Genomic DNA, 18,957 nt, shown 5'->3' with positions numbered 1-18,957 from the left:
CAGTAACTGCACGTGGCGCAGCCGTAAAAAAGAATCTGCGGTATTCTTCCGTGAGATGATGGATGGATGTAAGTGCTTTAAACTGCCTGGATTTGTGGTTTTCTACATGCAGAGAAAGACTGGTTTCTTATAAACTGCACATTTAAAAATAAAATTAAAAAGGAAATAAATATAATAATCTTTAATCCAAGTATAAGAACCTTTTTTAAAAATTTTATTTATGGATTTTAGACAGAGAGAGAGAAATATTGATTTGTTTTCCCACTTATTCATGCATTCATTGGTTGCTTTTGCATGTGCCCTGAGCAGAGACAGAACCCGCAAAACCTTGGCTTATTGGGATGACGCTCTAATCAACTGAGCGACCCGGCCAGGGCCAACAAGAAGGATCTTCACCTGTGCTACATGGATGGGTCCCCAAGGATCTGTGAATACCCTGAACCATTATGCAAATTATTTTCATGTAAGTACAACTGAGGACCGAGACAGATGGTCATAGCTACTGATGACTTTTAAAGGGGTCCAGGGCCCCCAAATACTGAAGAATCATCGACTTAAAGGATACCACGGCCCCATGTGCAAGTGAATCGTGTTCTCTGAGGTATTCTTCTAGCAGTAATGGTGGAATACAGTAATTCCTTTCCTGTCAATTTGTGGACTCCTTTTCCAAAGGCAACGCTGTTGTAGCACTTACCAAACCGTGCCGTAATTAGTTATGTATCTGTCATAGGACAGTATATTCCTGAAGAGCATGGACTGGGACCTACAGCCTCTGTCTTCTGAGTGACTGGTACAGCAGGTATACAATAAGTACCGGTGACCTTCTCATCTTGTATTGTCGTTATTTGCTTATGGGCCTGTTGTTCTGTTAAATATGGGCTCCTTGAGGACAGCGACTTTGTCTTATTTATCCCTTTCTTATCTCTGCATCCTACTAAGTTGTAGCATCATAGTAGGCACACAGTGGGCCTTGATTGACTGCTGAACCAAACTGGTTTGTTTCTACCTTGAGCCTGTGGCTCCTCATGACTAACAGCCGGCTTAGATTCTCGCTGACCAGATCTCGCCTTTAAAATCAGCCGAGTTCGAGCGATGCAGTTGCTTTCCAGCTGTCTATGAAAATGTTACAGTATTTCAGCTGTGTTTTATTGAGTTCTTGAAGTATTTTTCCTGTCCAGCCTGGACACATCTACTCTTGCTTTAATTCCTTGTTTAAGCAGCTGCTAAACTATCCTGTAGTATTCAATTCTCCTCACGTACTTAACCCAGGCCTGCAGGTTTTGCAACATTATAGCTGCTGTCTTGAGAACAAATACTACAAGTCTTGATGAAGAAGGTGCCTGGTCATTTGATGTTTAGTATGTAATACTTTATCTGCCTCTGCTTTCCAGAATTAGTCACTATTAAACATTTCTTTCCTTACTTTCATGTTTAAAAGTGATTTGATATGTTACTAAGTCTCATCCCAAAATATGTTTAGACATAAATCCCATTACATTTCTTAAGTTTCCTATTGCTTCTGTTTTCTTAGTTGACAAGTGCTTATTTTAAAATTTATAATTTAAGATAAAATTCTTCCTATAGGAAGAATAAATGTATCGGCACCTGTAAAAACAACTCCAATTCTTTTTCCTCTAAAAAGCAATAGTTAATGTGAAAGCTCTGTTTCTTCTTATGCCAGGTTCCAGCTGCTTCACTTTGTTTAAAACTGACTTCAAAGTTTAAACACTGTCCTGTCCCAACAAATAACCTCCCCCAGATGGATTTATCTCAAGTGCTATCCTCAGAGCTCTGAATGCCACACCTGCAGCCTTTTAATTCAGCATTTTATAAACTTTCCAAAAGGAAATGATAAATTTTTTTCTCTCCCCGAACTTCCGAAGAGTTGAGTTTAGTGCCTGAAGGGACTTCTATACCAGGGAATAGTTTATGGAGATTTTAGGCAAATAAAAATTGGGTGCACGTTCCCTGGAGGGAGCATGCCCGTGCCCTTCTCCCCCGCGCCCCCAGGCGGGCTACCTTTGCCTTTCTCTCCTAAGCATCCAGGGCCCTTCTTCTGCCTCCGTAACTTGTTTCCTGAGTCTACCCAACCCAGCTGGCTCACTTCTACCCCTGTGACTTTCTAAACAAACTTTCTCTTATAATTTGAAGAAAAATTACAATTACTACCTCTAGTATGCTGATTTTTATGAAAGAAAGAAATTGCAGGAAAATGAAAAAATCTGAATAATTCCCAAGTCCAACAACTTTTAAAGTAAAATTCATACCTGTAAATACAGATGCAAGGTACAGATTGGGCTCAATTTGTGTCCGATCCATATCACCTGGTGAAGTTACAGTTAAAATTTTTTTGCATTAGAAAATCAGTTAAGCATAGAAATAATCACGATTCATTTCTCTTCACTAAAAAGAACACAAACCAAATGCCCTCCCCGCAGTTGTTCTCATAAAACCAGGTAAACAGAAGCCTGATCCAGCGGCCTTAATATAAAGAAGGAAGTTACACAGCTGGATTTTAATGACTGTCAATAAAATAATACTTTACCTAATAGATTATTATCTTTATGCATCAAAGATTAGGGAAGGGGGAAGCCAAGAATCATGAGAGAATTTGCAATTTGTATTAAGTAAAAGAAACCCATGAGCCATTTCGCCCAAGGTTAAAAGTTTTCACAGATTTTTTTTAACTTAAGGATTTAATCGTTACAAAAAGAATTTCCCTTCTCCCTAGGCCAGCCTGGGGCACGTTGCCCAACACAACCTAGAAAACAACCAATGAGGTTGCTGGGGAGCACAAAGGAGCCCTCCACTGTTAAACTAAAGCCAAGTTTTATTATTAAAATGAAATAGGCGGGGGCAGGGAACTGTCCTTATGGTTAGAAAATTATGAAGCAGAGAAATGTTAGGTAACTGGAGAGAAACCCGTGGGAGATAGAGTTCTCAGGCTAAATGCATTATTTCAAACAGATTCTAGGCAGAATGATTTGGAATAAACTCATAATATGGTATAATCGTTGTTTCTCTGATTTTCTCTTAGGTAAAAGTCAGTCATCTCTCAAGCTTCCTTTATTTCACAAAAATTTCAGGTAGATTTAAGAGAAGATAATTAATTGAATGTGATTTTAAGCATTACATAGTTCACTAAACTAGGCAATATATTTTCACTGGGGATCAACATTTGTGTTAAACTACTACAGTTATGCTATATAAAATATGAAAATCAAATGTTTAAAAATTAAAATGCAATACAGTTCAATGAAAAGAAAACATAAAAAGAACAGTTTTAGAAAAAATTTAGCTTTGTAAGAATAAGATTGTATGCAAATAATTTACTTATATGTTGATAATCTGCAAGTAGACCAAAACTGAACATCCAACTTTGATATTATTTTTAAAAAATCTCCAACTTCTTTAAAAGTGCTCACTATGATGTTACTCCTTAGACACTGCCTATGACGGTCATTTCCCAGTCTGCCTCCAAGTTTCTGAGAGTCAGAGAGCCACAGACGTTCGTGCCCGCCTGCCGCTCCGGCTTACTAGAGCTACCTTTCAGACCCTCCGTGGCGCGGCACTGGCACCGAGGGGACAAAAGTGGTGACCAGGGGTATTAGGACCACCTCAGAGGCCCCTTCCACTGAAGACCCATTTTTCTGTAGCGAGTAAAATAAAGGAGCAGTCTTCTCTGAAGTGGTTGCCTCTACACCCAGAATTGAAACTGATCTACTGTTATGGTAAGAAATCAGCAACATCATTCCCTTTTATACTAAACAAAGCTGGGTGGAAACTAAGAAAAAGGAAACCAACTTAGGTTTCATAAATTAAGGTTCAACCTAAAAAAAATTTAAGTACCATTTATGCACCCATCATTCTTACACTAGCATTGTGAAGACCAAAAGGAGAGCAGGACGATGTCTCAACCCTCTTTCACTCCAAAGACAAAACTAACACAGCGCAGAATGAGGGCAGTCAGCAAACCCTCCAGCCAATGCTCCCGTTCCACCTCAAAGGTAAGGGATTTTAAAGGCTAACACCCAACTGAGCTCTCCACCTTTTCATATTACATCGCTTCTCTCTGCTAATGTTTCTACGTGGGTGACTTGAATTCTATGCTGGGCAAGTGTTCTTCTCCTCTTCTTGTTCTATGGCCTTCTTCTTTATTCTCTGTGAGAAGGTGCTACATACTGTACCTGGATGGCTTTGCAGAAAGGAACTGGGAAACCTTTTGTAAATGAGTGGTTTTGACAGAGCCTTGGGGCAGAGAGAGGGCAGGGCAAGTCTGAATCACTAGTGCGGCTTTTCCAGCCTAACGAGAGCTCCGTTCTGTCCTCATAGGCCTATACTCCGGCTGTGTCCCCTAAGGGCAGATCTTATACACTCCCTTTACTTTGCAATGAGAAATAGGCATGTTTTGTTTAAAAAACAAATTTCAGCTAAAAAACCGAGAACTCCATTTTTACTCCAAACCAAAGCATACTTCAGTCATCTCTTTGTAAATCTCTTTTACAAAATTACATTATTAGTAAAAACATCTAAGTTGAAATAACATACAAAATCTGTTATTATTTTTAGGTCTTTACTAAATCACTTCATAGGCTAAAGTAAAATTACTGTAATGATCAATTTACTAAGAGGCTAAGAAAATAAAAGGTTTCCCTCCACCATACTGCTTCATTGTCCCCAAAATTTGGTTCTTTGCATATAGCTGCTCGAGAAATATCCAGCTGACCAATGTTTCTGAAACCTTTATGTCAAATAGATATACCACTGTGTGATCTTTTATAGATCATTTTTTTAGGGGAAAAAAAAAACCCAACCCATTTTTGTCCTATCCATTCTATACTGTGGTGTGGAAGATAAAAAAAGGCGAGTAAATGACAACCGAACACTGTATTAGAATGGCAGCTGTGAGCTAGTGGCTAAGAACACAGACTCAGAAGCTAAGCTGCCCGAATGCAACTCAGTGCCGATATGAACCAGCTGTGAGACCTGAAATACCACCACTTCGTGCTTCACATTCTTCTTCTCTTTCATAGGTGTCTTAGGATCATTAACAGAAATGATATACGTAACTAACTTAAAGCAGTGCCTACAGAGTAGGCACTCAATAAATGGTAGTTTAATTATTATTTAGCCTGTGATTATTTTCTAACTTTTCCCAATTAATGAAAGACAAATCATTCTTGTTAGTCAATTTTTTCAAAATACTTTTTGACAGAGTGACTTTTTATTTTTTTAAAAAAGAAAAAATACTGATCACATATTACAGCAGTAGAGCTGCAAGGGATCTCAGAGACTACTTACCCTTCCTAATAAGGAAAACAAGACTCAGAGAGACTACGGACAAAGAAACCCAAGTCACAAAGTAGTGGGGGCTGAAGCTCATCGCATTACAGTCCTTTCCCCACCTCCCACCTTTCCACACTCTTCTACTAGGATGCGTCTTAAGATACTGGGACCTGGAAGAACAATTAGAAATGATCTCTAATACTTTTAAAAAAGTATTAAGGAAGGAAATATAATGTTTAAGAGCACAGCCTTTGCTTTCAGAGTTGGACTTACTTTGACTCCCACCTCTGTCATTTATTTATTAGCCATGTAACCTTGGGCAAAATATGTCACCTCTCTGAGCTTCAAGTTCTTGAACGTCAAATAAGAATAGTATTACCTAACTAACTGGGTTGATTAGAGATCTTAGCAGAGTGCCATTGGGAAGCATACATAGTTGGTAGCTCTTATACATTACATATTCTTGCGGTTACTATAAACATAAACAAAATTCTCCTCTACTAAAACTGGGGGAGAATCTTGATTTCTGCAATGATTTCTCCTAACAGTACTTTAAAAAGCTACTACATCCATATCAGTGACTAGGGTCATTTATTTTTGTAACAAGTAGCTGCCTCATAATTCTCACTTGCTGAATGATGAGGTTAATAGTGAGGATTGTGCTTTGCAGGTGAGAATTCAAGTACCAAGCACAACCTACACCCTGGCCAACACAATCTGAAAACTGCTTATCAAGTGTGTTGGTTCTTATACTAACTCATCCTGCTGTTTAAAATGGAACAAACCTAATACTCATTGGTATTTAAGTCATAGGATAATAAGAGAAAATATCTAGATATTTGATTTACAAATTTCTACAGAAATTCTGAATGGGTAATATGAACAAAAATTGAGTCACAAATTACCTATGAATATAATTTATCCTTTTACTTTTACCACAAAAGGTGTGTTAACCTTTATTTAAATGTTTAAAGACACCACAAAAATAAAACCAAGGGATTCTGAATTTGGAAACAGAATCCAAGGAAGGGAAAGCAGGGGCACTGCTGAGAAAGCTTTTGGTGTGGGCACACAGAGGTGCTGGGGTTGTACCACGTGTGCACTGTGCTGCTTCTGAGCACTGGCCTTAAAGAACACCACGGGCGGTATCGCTCTACCTGATGCCAAACTACTCTACAAGGCCATTGTAATCCAACAGCTTGGTACTGACATAAAAACAGGCATGCAGATCAATGGAACAGAATAGAGAGCCCAGAAATCAACTCATGCCAATATGGTCAGTTAATACTTGACAAAGGAGGCAAGAGCATACAATGGAGGGAAGACAGTCTCTTGAATAAATAGTATTCGAAAAGTTGGACAGGTACATGCAAAAAAAAAAAAAAAAAGAGAAAGAAAGAAAGAAACTAGACTGCCAACTTATACCATACAGAAAATAAACTCAAAATGGGTAAAAGACCTAAATATAAGTCACAAGACCATACAACTCTTAGAAGAAAACATAGGCAACAAAATCTCAGACATCTCTCATAGCAATATTTTTTGCCAAAACAAAGGAAGAAAAATAAACAAATGGGACTACATCAAACTAAAAAGCTTTTGCACAGCAAAAGAAATCATCAACAAAATGAAAAGGGAACCCACTGAATAGGGGAACATATTCCAATGATACATCTGATAAGGGGTTAATACCTAAATTTATAAAGGACTTACAAAACAACACCAAAAAAAACAAACAATCCGGTTAAAAAATGGGCAGAGGACCTGAATACACACTTCTGCAGAGAGGACATACAGATGGCCAATAGATATATGAAAAGATGCTCAATGTCACTAATCATCAGAGAAATGCAAATTAAAACCAAAATAAGTAATCACCTCACACCTGTCAGAATGGCTGTCCTCAATAAATCAACAAACAACAGGTGCTGGTGAGGACGTGGAGAAAGGGGAACACTTTTGCACTGTTGGTGGGAATGCAGACTGGTGCAACCACTACAGAAAGCAGTATGGAGATACCTCAAAAAATTAAAAATGGATCTGCCTTTTGACCCAGTGATCCCACTTCTGGGAATATGTTCTAAGAAACCCAAAGCACTAATTTGAAAGAATATATGCACCTCTATGTTCATTGCAGCATTATTTACAATAGCCAAGATCTAGACACAAACAACCCAAGTGCTCAGCAGTAGATGAGTAGATAAAAAAGCTGTAGTACATTTATACAAGGGACTACTCCTCGGCCATTAAAATAAAAAAGGAAATCTTACCTATCTTACCTTTTGTGACAACATGGATGGACCTGGAGAATATTACACTAAGTGAAATAAGCCAGTCAGAGGCAGACAAGTATCATATGATCTCACGTATATGTGGAATCTAATGAACAAATAAACTGAGGAACAGAGCAGAAGCACAGGCGTGGATACGTGGATCAGACTGAGAGCTGTCAGAGGGGAAGGGGGTTGGAGCGCTGGATGAAAGAAGGTGAAGGGATTAACATATACACATAACACAGAGACACAGCCAACAGTATCGTGACAGCCAGAGAGAGGGAAGCGGGGTGGAACAGAGGTGGAGGTGGACAAAGGTGGGGAGAAGTGTGGATGGAAAGGGACTTTGACTGGGGTGATGGGCGCACAGTGCAGCATTCAGGTGATGTTTTATTGAGTTGTACACTCAACTGATTGAAATTACTGGGGTAAATTTATTAAATAAATAAACAAATGGATAGAAACATGGGCTTTACAATTTTTTATTTTTGGTTTGAAAGTTTATCTTCTCTTTAATATCGTCTTTAGTGAGAGTCACTAGTACAGCAATACTTATATCTGTAAACTTTATGTTATTGCTTTATAAATTCATTATGGATTATTTTTTAAACTATATAGTACTATAAAGCTGTTAATTGCAAAATAAGGATACAAAGATAAAGGCCCCCAAACATGATTTTTTTAACCCACAAAATAAGATTCTAGATGAATGATGTCCAGAATTTGAAACAAAATCTAATAAGGAGAAATGTAAACTTCAGTAACATTCAGAATAGCTAGATCGTTTATACCAATTTGAGTTCATTGATAAAAAATTAGTATTATAAATATTATAGTAGTTAAAATATACAAAAAGAAGTTAATATTTTTTAAACAAATAATCTGGCAGATTAACGTACTCATTGGCTCCCTATCTAATAGGTATGCAACGCTCTTCAATGACAGCATTTTCAGAAACAGTATCTTGGCAGCATAAAAGCTTATATTCAGCTGCCACAAAGCTTATTGATAATTAAGAAAACAGATGATCCACCTATCCTGAATGCAAACCATGATTTATTTGAATAGTGTAGATTTAATTATTAAAGCTCTTTAAAAACCATTTAAGTGCTTGAGCGTACTGCTGTGTGGTGTAATGACAAAGAGAATTCCTGCCTTTTAGGGGCAGGAATGTCTAGAGAGACATTCCAGCATTAAAACCTGGTTGAGAGCTGAGAGACTCGATGTTGTAGCAGACAGCTTTATCTACAATCCACTTCCTGCGCATGGAACAGCCTGTCACACAGCTACTAAAATAAATTTCTCTCAGATAATTCTTTATAAAAGCGTGTCATAATGATTTGAAAACTAAAAGAATCTTTAAAAATAAAATATGTTTGCTCATGAAAGAAGACTCACATTCCACATGATTCCATGTATTTGAAGTGAAATAACAAGAGAACGAATCGATGCTGTTAGAAGTCAGAAGATCAGCTAACCTTGTGGGGGGGGGGCGGAGGGGGCGGGGAGGCTGTGATCGAGAGGGGACATGAGGGCACTTCAGGGATGCTGGCAGGGCTGTTTCTTGAGCTCGGTATCAGTAATAAAAGTAGCTCACTTTTTGAAAATTCTTTCAGCTGTAATACTTACAGTGTGTGCTTTTCTGTATGTATATTACATTTCCATTAGAAAGTGATATTAAAAAAATAGGTTAGTTTCAGCAATTAAAAGGTGATTGTTTTATAGGTCTGAGGTTTCCAATGATTGAAATAGCCAAATAACTAGCCTAACTTACTAGGTAGCCTTTAATATCAAGTGAATGGTTACTGCTAAGTCCTAAGCCATACTGCTGACTATAAAGACAAATTTCTTTCTATTTCTTTTCTTAAAATCTTGAAATGCCAGTGAGCCGAATTTATTCAGAAGCAGAAGGTGAGTTTTTATTATTGTTGCTCTAGTTTGGTTCTCACGAGAATTGCTATTGATGTTCTACAACAATTTGCTACTCAAATTAAAAGCACGAACTAATGTTTTACCTAATCTTGAAAGCAATTTGTTAAACATAATATTGTAAAGTAAATATTTCTATAAAAGGCATTTACTCATTTTTGTTGCAAAAAAAGTTTGCTGTTTCAGCTCACATCTATAAAAAGCAATGCTATCATAACATTTAACTCAACTCTAACGCTTGCTCAACAATAACACCTACTAACTTTAACTACATGAGACCACAGTTGTTAGAGAAGGTCACTATCATCATTCTTATAAATGACACTTGATAGCAAACAAAGCTGAAGGCAATGTAATTCCCTAATAGTTAAGTTACTAAGCAGTGGGAGCCTAACTAAGTGCCTCTATAATCTACACACGGAAAAATCCAATTTTTGAGGTGGAAATCCTTCCTAAATATAAAAACTTCATTCAAATTATGGCTTGTGACTATCACTACAAAAAAAAACCCGTTATTTGAGTAGACTTTTCAGTGCACTTTTCCATATCTAGCCATTTCTAACTAAACTTGGAAACAAAAATTAAATGTGACACAGTGACCAGTTCACTTCACAGAGGCCAGACCTGGTAACTTTTGAAAAAGAGTGAAAGAAGGAAGAATGAAAAATGAGCTTTCAAATACAGGAAGCCACTAGAAAATAAGAACACCACCATTCCATACCCTGACATTGGAGCTTTAAAGATTTTCTGTTGAATAGTGAGTTTCGGGGTGAGGGGGTGGGGAGGTGAGGGTGGATTTCTGTTCACTGTACACACGACACCAGTGGGAATAAGGGCCAGCCCGAGCTCTGTGTTACCAGCACTCTGGGTAATAGCTCCAAGCTGCGAGGCACAGCTGTATGGGCGCTGCCAGCAAGGCCTTCGCAGCAGTGCTTTGATAGCGTGGGGCCCTGAAGTGTCAGGATATAGAGAAGGCAGCAGTTGTTGGCTGTGAAAACAGTCTGATACAAACCAGATGGGAACTTACTAGATGGGCAACACAAAGGAAAACAATTGGCTCATTCAATAAAGTCGGGCCCCTGCCCCGGAGAATTCGCAGAAGACAATAACAGTTACCTCGAGTTGATGCAAACAAGAAACAGCCATGTGGTTACAGTTTAAAGAATTGTTTTTCCTCAGACTAAACAAAGTTTTGATTTCTAATTCTTGTGTTCGTTAATTGTAGTTTGGTGCACAGGCCTTTAGCCAAAGACAAATATTTCATTTATACAATATATACTTTTGTGACACCAAGAAAAATATCTGGGAACATGGAAACTAATTTGGTGCCGCTTCCTGTGAACACAGGCTGGGCTCTTATTGCAGGAAACTGGCGAATTAGAAAATGATTGATCCTGCTGACACAGTGATCAGAAAGTACCCAACACAGTACCTCCAGGACTTCCTACTTCTGAGTTGTTTCAGTGTCGGCAGAATGATGGGAAAGGCAATAATCATAAGTTTCTTAGAGCTACATTTCTACCTAAATGATTTATTTTTACTTCATTAGGTAGGACAGTATTTCTGCAACCATATTCACAAGAAAAAAGTGCTTTGTTTCTCCCTAATCTTACCGCATGAGGATCATTACACGATAAAGTGCTTCTCCATTCTGAGCTGACACGTTTAACAAAGATTAACAATTAGATTGTAAGATAATTTCTGACAGCAACATCTCACTTACAGACTTTTGTAGGTAGGCATTCCACAAAAGAGTAATTTATTTACTATTTGAAAAGATAGTAAACAGCATTCTAGCTTAAAATAATTCCAGGTAAATTAATTACTGCCACTGAAAACCCCAGTACACCTTGGGCCTTTGCATTTACTACTAGTGTAAAAATACATCCAAAAAAGCCTTAAATTTTTAATCATCATTCTTAGGTGATACCTAAGGAGCCCATTAAAGAAACTCTTAAAATAAAAGCATTTCATGCACATGCAGTCTTTGAACACATCTCACGATTAAGCAATCTTGTTTTGTTCTGTGCTTGAATAATAATAATAATTAGGTTTGCTAAGAGAGAAGACATATCTGTGCAATTGTGAAAATTTTTGTAGTCCATGAGACACACTTGGGCTTCCCAATTTGCATGTGCTGCTTTGTTCAGATTATTTTCACTGACTCTTTCCACCCTAAAAACTCAGGCTGAACACTTACATCTTTCCTACTGCATTGGATCTTTCACGCCGCAGAAGCAGAAATGGAGTAAGAACTTGGCGTGCAGGTTGATGCACTCATAAGCATTTCCAGCCACAGATGTTTCCCTCTGCACTATGCTCCACATACACACTCATAAAATTTTTTAGAAAGTCTAAATTAATTTGCAGCAACAGTGCTGGATAAACTGAATGTTTTGACTAAATGTAATCATCAAATCCAAGAAATAAGTTTGTTATTATAAACTGAATTACCATGCAAAATGTAGGAAAAGAAAAACTAAAAAGAAGTGTTATTTACTGAAGTCTTACATAAGAATTAAGAATAAACACATTGCTCATCGATGAATCAAATCTGTTAGAAGTTTGTTAAAAGTTTTTTTCAACACATGAAATCAATTTCTTACAAAATGATTAACAAAGGTAGTTTGGCTTGGATTTATTAGTAAGTTATTTCTTAGACTCTGAATTAACTCATGAAAAAAAAAAAAACAAAAAACAAAAAACAGAATTGGCCCTGACTGGTGTAGCTCAGTTGGTTAAGCATTGTCCCTCAAAGAGAAAGGTCACCAGTTCGATTGCCGGTCAGGGCACATGCCTGGGTTGTGGGCCAGGTCCCTGGTGGGGCGCATGCGAGAGGCAGCCAATCGGTGTTTCTCCCCCACATCAATGTTCTCTCCCTCTCTTTCTCCCTCCCTCCCCCCTCTGTAAAAATAAATAAAATCTTTTTTAAAAATTAAAAAAAAAAACTGTTATTCCAATTATTGGGCATATTGATTATTATTTACGTACTTCTTCAGAAATTGCTCATTTCTACTTTTATGGGGAATATATATATATATTCCCCTATATATATATATATATATATATTCCCCATATATATATATATAAAATATAGTTCATATATAGATATCAACCAAATGGAGTAGCATAAATTTTATAAGGAAAAAAACAAACAAACAAGAAATTGCCTGTAACAAGTTTTTGGCTCACAAACAAATCTTGATACGACTTCAGAGACTACTAAGACAAGGGTCAGCTGACACAGAACCTTTCAGGCCACAGCAGGGAGCCTGGGCTTTACTCCAGTACAAAAAGAAGTCTCTGGAGGTTTTTGAGCAAGAAGTCCCGTGATCTGGCTCATATTTTTTAAAAGATCACTCTTCCTCTGGGTGGATAATGGACAATAGAGAATAAAAAATGAATACAGAAAGACCAGTGAGAAACTTCTCAGGATAATATTAAGGTTGAAGGATATTATGCTTTAAAAATCAGCTGCACAACTATAGAAGGTAGAAAACTTAGTTTGATATCAGGTCACTGAAATACATCTTGGTGAGTTTATTAGAACACTGAAAACCACAGTATCAAGCAACGGTTTTTCATAACTTCTGTGGACACTGAGACAAAGAGTAGTGAGGTTATTGAACCTCTGTGAGCCTCAGCTTTCTCATCTGTATAGTAAAAATAACAACAATAACAAAAACATCTTTACATACTCAAAAGTTTGCTGTGAATATGAAAGCTACAATACGTGAGAGGTTCTTTGTTGGTTTGTGAAGCATTTGACAAATGTTAGGTTTCATCCCAGTGGGTTTGGGGGAAGAAACAGATCTACCCGACTTGGCAGTGAATGCATTCTGTCCTGGTGTAACTCTGTGCAAGGTAAGTGGACCAGAGCATGATCCAACTAGCAAAGAGCTTGGAGAAATGGTGTAAAACAAGGGGGAAAAGCATCAGCTTTGCACTGTGGGAGATACCGGCTTGAATTCCAAATTTTCTAAATTTTCTAGCTTTGAGAGGCTTCTCTCTTACAAAATACGAATAAAACTACCTGTATGACATGGTATTGTAAGGAATAAATGAGATAACATGGAACTTCTAGCATGGCTTCTGTAAATGCATACTATTGTTAAGGTTATGACTGTGTTCAGGGCACAGAAGAGCTGGGGGTGAGTCTAAAGAGGAATGAGCCATTTTCCATTGGAAGCTCAGTGAGGACTCAGAAAGATGGAGCTGAATGTTGAGGAATAAGAAGTTTGTAGACATGTAAAAGTGGGGAAAGAAGCAAACTCCAGAAGTAAGGAAGGTAACATGGAAGCGCACTGATGCTTAAAAGTATAGTGTGTGGAGAAAGCTCAATTAATATTTATTAAATTGAACTGAGGTGATTACATATTATATTGAATGTACCAATAAAAATAAGTTTTGAGCTGACAGTTCATTCTTTTCTGAAATCTAAAAATTTATTTTTAAAACAAGAGTATTTCTATTGAGTACTTTAGAGTTATTAGCACATATACTATCTTTTTTTCTTTGTTTCTAGTTAGTGATTAATTATAAAGCATAAATATTCCAAACTTTTAGCTTGAATGGAATGTATTCTTAAATAAACACCTAAGTATTTAACTTATAATGAAGATATAATGTATTATAAAAATATGGCAAAATATCTCTTCCTGAAGTGTTTAATGTAAGAAATGAGAAAATATAAGCATTATACTTGGTGTCACATTTAAACACCTTTTGACAACAAAACCTTTTTACATTCTTTAATAATAAATTTTTAGTACGATTAGGAAAATTCATGAGAAAAGAGTTATCATAGACTCAGTAATATTTACATCTGCTTTAATGAAGCATACTTACCCCTGACAGATTCACACAGTTCTATGAGCACCACCACAATAAAATCTAGAACATTTCCATCATTCCAGAAAGTTCCCTCCTGCCATTTATAGTCAAACCCTTCTCTAACTCTGAGGAAACCACTGACCTGTTTGTTCTCCATAACCATACTTTTGTTTTTTCCCAAATGTCATATAAACGTAGTGAGTATCTGTCATACAAATACACTATGTAGCCTTGTGAATTCAGCTTCTTTCACTTCATACAGTGAAGCAGAGATTCATCCACACTGTTGTTTCCCGGTGTCCCTTCTGACTGCTGACTAGTGTGTTCCTCGTGTGGATGTATCGTAGCTGATGACCTGCTTTCCCTGTCGAAGAACATTTTGGTTGATTCCAGTTTTTGGTAATCATGAATGAAACTGCTAAAATATATCCGAGTACAGGTTTTATGTGAACCTAAGTTTTTATTTCTCTTGAGTGAATGCCTAGGAAAGGACACTGGCTTGTATGGTAACTTTATATGTGATTTTATAAGAAACTGAGAAATTGTTTTCCAAGGAGGCTGTAGCGTTTTGCATTCCTACCAGCAGTGTATGAGAATTCAAGTTGCCTGACTTCATCAACGCATGCATTATCAGTTTCTTTGGTTTCAGCCAACCTAATGGGTATTCAGCGGTACCTAATTTTTATTTGCATTTCCTCACTCATGATGTTAAACATATATTTCCATGTGCTTATTTGCCAGCCATATAGCTTTTTCAGTAAACATTCTATTCATATCTTTTACCCATTTTAAAAATTGGATTATTCATCTCACTATTGAGTTTTATATTCTGGTTACAAATTCTTAATCAAAAAGAGGATTTGTAAATATTTTCTCCCAATCTGTAGTTTATCAGGCATTTTTATTTTGATAAAGTCCAAGTAATCAATATATTATTTTATTAACTATGCTTTTTCTTTGCTCAACCAAAGGTCACAAATCTTTTCTCCTATATTTTCTTTTAGAAGCTTTGTAGTTTTAGGCTTCACATTTGAAGTTTGTAATTTTAGGACCCACATTAAGCTCAGTTGTATACATATTTGTGAGATGTGGATTGAGGTTCAATTGTTGCATATAGATGACCACTTGCCTCAACACTATTTGTTGAAAAGATTATCCTTTCTCCATTAAATTCTTTGCCATTTGTGAAAAATCAATTAATTATATATACATGGACTATTTTTGGACTCTATTATATTCCATTGATTTATTTGCTGATCTTTATGCCAATACTCCACTATGTTGATTATTGTAGCTTTATAATAAATTTTGGAGTCATGTAATATAAATTCTCTCAATTCATTTTTCTTTTTAAAAGTTACTTTGGTTATCCAGAGGTGTCAAACTCATTTTCACCAGGAACCACATCAGCATCATGGTTGTCTTCAAAGGGCTGAATGCAATTTCAACTCCTTAAAACAGTTAAGGAGTAGTTGCATTTATACAGCCCTAAAATTATATTCGGCCCTTTGAAGGCAACCATGAGGCTGATGTGGTTCCTGGTGAAAATGAGTTTGACACCCCTGTTCTAGGCTCTCTGTTTTTCCTTATGAAATTTAGATTGTTTTAGTTTTAGATTTAAAAACTCTTGTTAGAATTTTGATTGAGATTGCACTGAATTTATAGATCATTTTGGGAAGCACTGATTTCTTAATTTTCATTCTTCTAATACATAAATACATCATCATCTACTCATTTGAGTGCTCTTAAATTTCTCGTGTTGTGTAGTTTTTAGTGTACAAATCCTGCAAATATTTTATTAGATTTATACCTAAGCATTTCATGTTTCCGTTACTATAACTTACAGTTTTAAATTACAATTTCAAATTCTCACTATTACAGAGAAATATCATTGGTTTTCACATATCAACATTATAGCCTGTGACTTGATAAAACCATCATTAGTTTTAGAAGGGTTTTTAGTATGCTTTGAGGGAGTTTCTCCGAACAATCACGCATCCTCAAATAGTCGTAAGTTTCTTTTTTCCTTTATAGTCTGTGTGCCCTTTCTTTTTCTTGCGTTTTGCATTGGCTAGGACTGCCAGTACGATTTTGAATAGGAGTAGAGAGCAGACTTCATTTGCCTTGTTTCCAATTTATTGGGAAAGCATTTAGTCTTTCAAGTGTGATGCTGCCTGTAGGTTTATTGTAAATGCCCTGTATTGTGTTGCCCTTTCTTAGCTTTCTGAAATTTTAATCATGAATAGATGTTAAATAACGACAAAAGCTTTTCTGCACCTATTGAGAGGATTGTTTTTCTTTTTTCATTTTAAATGTTATTTTTCAGTTACAGCTTACACTCCGTATTATTTTGTATCGGTTTTAGGTGTACAGCATAGTGGTTAGACAGTCACACACTTCACTACATGTTCCCCCAATATTTCTGTTCATATGCGAATTATATTGATTTTTGAATGTTGAACCAAACATGTTTTACTGGGATAAGCCCACTCAGTCATAAGTTATTGTTTTTTTTAAAATATATTATTGGATTAAAGTAACATTTTGTAGAGGAACTTTGTGTCTATGTTCATAAGGAATATTTGTCCATATTCTTCTTTTCTGGTAATGTTTTAGTCTGGTTTTGGTATCAGGTTAGTCCAGGAAGAGTTCTTTCCTCTTCTGTTTTCTCAGAAAGTTTGAGTAGAACTGGTGTTACTTCCTCCTCAAACATCTGGTAGAATTCTCCAGTGAAACCATCTGAGCCTGAAGTTTTCTTTATTGAATATTTGAAACATTTTTCTTTAACAAATATAAGATTATTTAGGTTATCAATTTCTTCTGACTTTAAAGTAGATAAAAGTTTCCCATTTCATCTATGTTGCCAAATTTATGAGCATAAAAATATTCATATTGCCTTATAATCTCTTTTTTTTTTTAAGATTTTATTTATTTATTTTTAGAGAGGGAAGGGAGGGAGATAGAGATAGAGGCAGAGAGATAGAGAGAAACATCAATGTGCGGTTGCTGGGGGTTATGGCCTGCAACCCAGGAATGTACCCTGGCTGGGAATCGAACCTGGGACACTTTGGTTCCCAGCCCGCGCTCAATCCACTGAGCTACGCCAGCCAGGGCCTTATAATCTCTTTAATTCCTATAGAATATGTACTGACTTCCTCTAATTCCTAATAACAATAATTTGTTAATTTTCCCTTTTTCCCTTCATCATCCTGGCTAGGGTTTATCAATTTTATTAAACATTTCAAAGAACCAGCTACTAATTTCATTGAGTTTCTGCTATATTTATATTTTCAATTTCATTCTTGTTTTTATTTCCTTCCTTCTGCTTATTAGAGGTTTGGTTTGCTCCTCCTTTCCAGTTTCCTAAGGTAGAGTCTTAGAGAACTGATTTCAGACCTTTCTAGTCTACTCTCATATAAACATTTAATGCCATGCATTTCCCTATAGTCACTGCTTTAGCTGTGTCCCACAAATGTTGACATGCAGTTTTTAACTTTCATTTAGTTCAAAATGCTTTCTAATTTTTTGACCTTAAATAAAGGTTTAATTAAATGTGTGCAATTTAATTTCCAAATATTTAGAAATATCCAGGAATCTGTTACTCATTTTCACTTTAATTCCACTGAAATCAGAGAATATATTTTGTATGATTTCAACTGTTTTAAATTTATTGAGATTTGTTTTATGACAGAATATGGTCAATCTTGGTGAATGCTTCAGTTGTACTTAGCAAGGGTAATCAGCTTTTTATCAATTAGCTCAAGTTGGATAGTATTGTTGCTTAGGTCTTATAATCTTACTGACTTTCTATTTACTTTTAATAATTATTACTTAGGAGTTTTAATATCTCCAACTATGATTGTGAATTTGTCTGTTTTTCCTCAGAGCTCTACCAGGTTTTTCTTCAGGTATTTTGAAGTGGTGCTGTTAGATACATACATACTTAAGACTACTATACATCTTCTTGATGAATTAACCCTTTATCATTATCTAATGTCCTTCTTTATCTCTGGTAATACTCTTTGTTTTCAGTCTTTATTTTTATATGTATGATATTTATATAGTCACTCAGGTTTCTTTTAATTAGTGTTTGCATTGTTTATCTTTTCCCTATCCTTTTATTTTTAACATTTGTCTTTGTATAGTATTTAAAACAAGTTTTTGTTAACAGCATAAACAGGTATTTTAATGCAATCTGACAAGTTCTGTCTTTTAACTGGTATGTTTATTTACACTTTAAGTTATTTATATGATTGAACTTAAGTCAATCATCTTGCTATCTCCTTTTTGTTCTTTTTGTTGTTGTTGCTCCTTTTCCCTTCATTTTAATGCCTGCTTTTGGAGTTATTTTAAAAATGTTTTAATGATTATTCTAGAGTTTACAATCTATCACTCACTATAGTCCACTTTCAAGTAACATTATATAACAACATATACTATAAGGCCCTTTCATCAATATACTTTTGATTCCTCCAGGCCATATTTCATGCTTTCATTGTCATTTTATTTCGTACGCTGTTGTGCGTGGGTCACTGGCCAGCAGTGACCACGGAACACTGCGGATGGCTCACCGAAAAACACACGAGAGAAAAACACATGCACAGAGACAAGACTAATTTCTGTGGGGAAGTAGGGA

General features: G+C 36.2%; 1 protein-coding gene across 11 annotated transcripts in view; it reads right to left on the bottom strand.

Moving 5' to 3' along the window:
• KIAA0586 (KIAA0586 ortholog) overlaps positions 1–18,957 on the bottom strand; it is a 93,407-nt gene that overhangs the window by 5,420 nt on the left and 69,030 nt on the right. For 7 of the 11 annotated variants that reach the window (XR_004899565.1, XM_036010409.1, XM_028505631.2 and 4 more), the window contains one exon: positions 2,268–2,324. The exons of the other annotated variants lie outside the window; for them this stretch is intronic. Coding sequence is in view for 6 of the 7 variants with exons in the window: in XM_036010409.1 (XP_035866302.1) it covers positions 2,268–2,324 (57 nt within the window). In the remaining variant the exon portion in view is untranslated. The remainder of the gene's footprint in view (positions 1–2,267; positions 2,325–18,957) is intronic. 11 annotated transcript variants of the gene reach the window in all.

This window comes from Phyllostomus discolor, chromosome 1 (genome assembly GCF_004126475.2).
Source record: "Phyllostomus discolor isolate MPI-MPIP mPhyDis1 chromosome 1, mPhyDis1.pri.v3, whole genome shotgun sequence".
Taxonomy (NCBI): domain Eukaryota; kingdom Metazoa; phylum Chordata; class Mammalia; order Chiroptera; family Phyllostomidae; genus Phyllostomus; species Phyllostomus discolor.
Note: the sequence above shows the minus strand (reverse complement) of the source record. Positions and strands in the feature narration are given on the sequence as shown.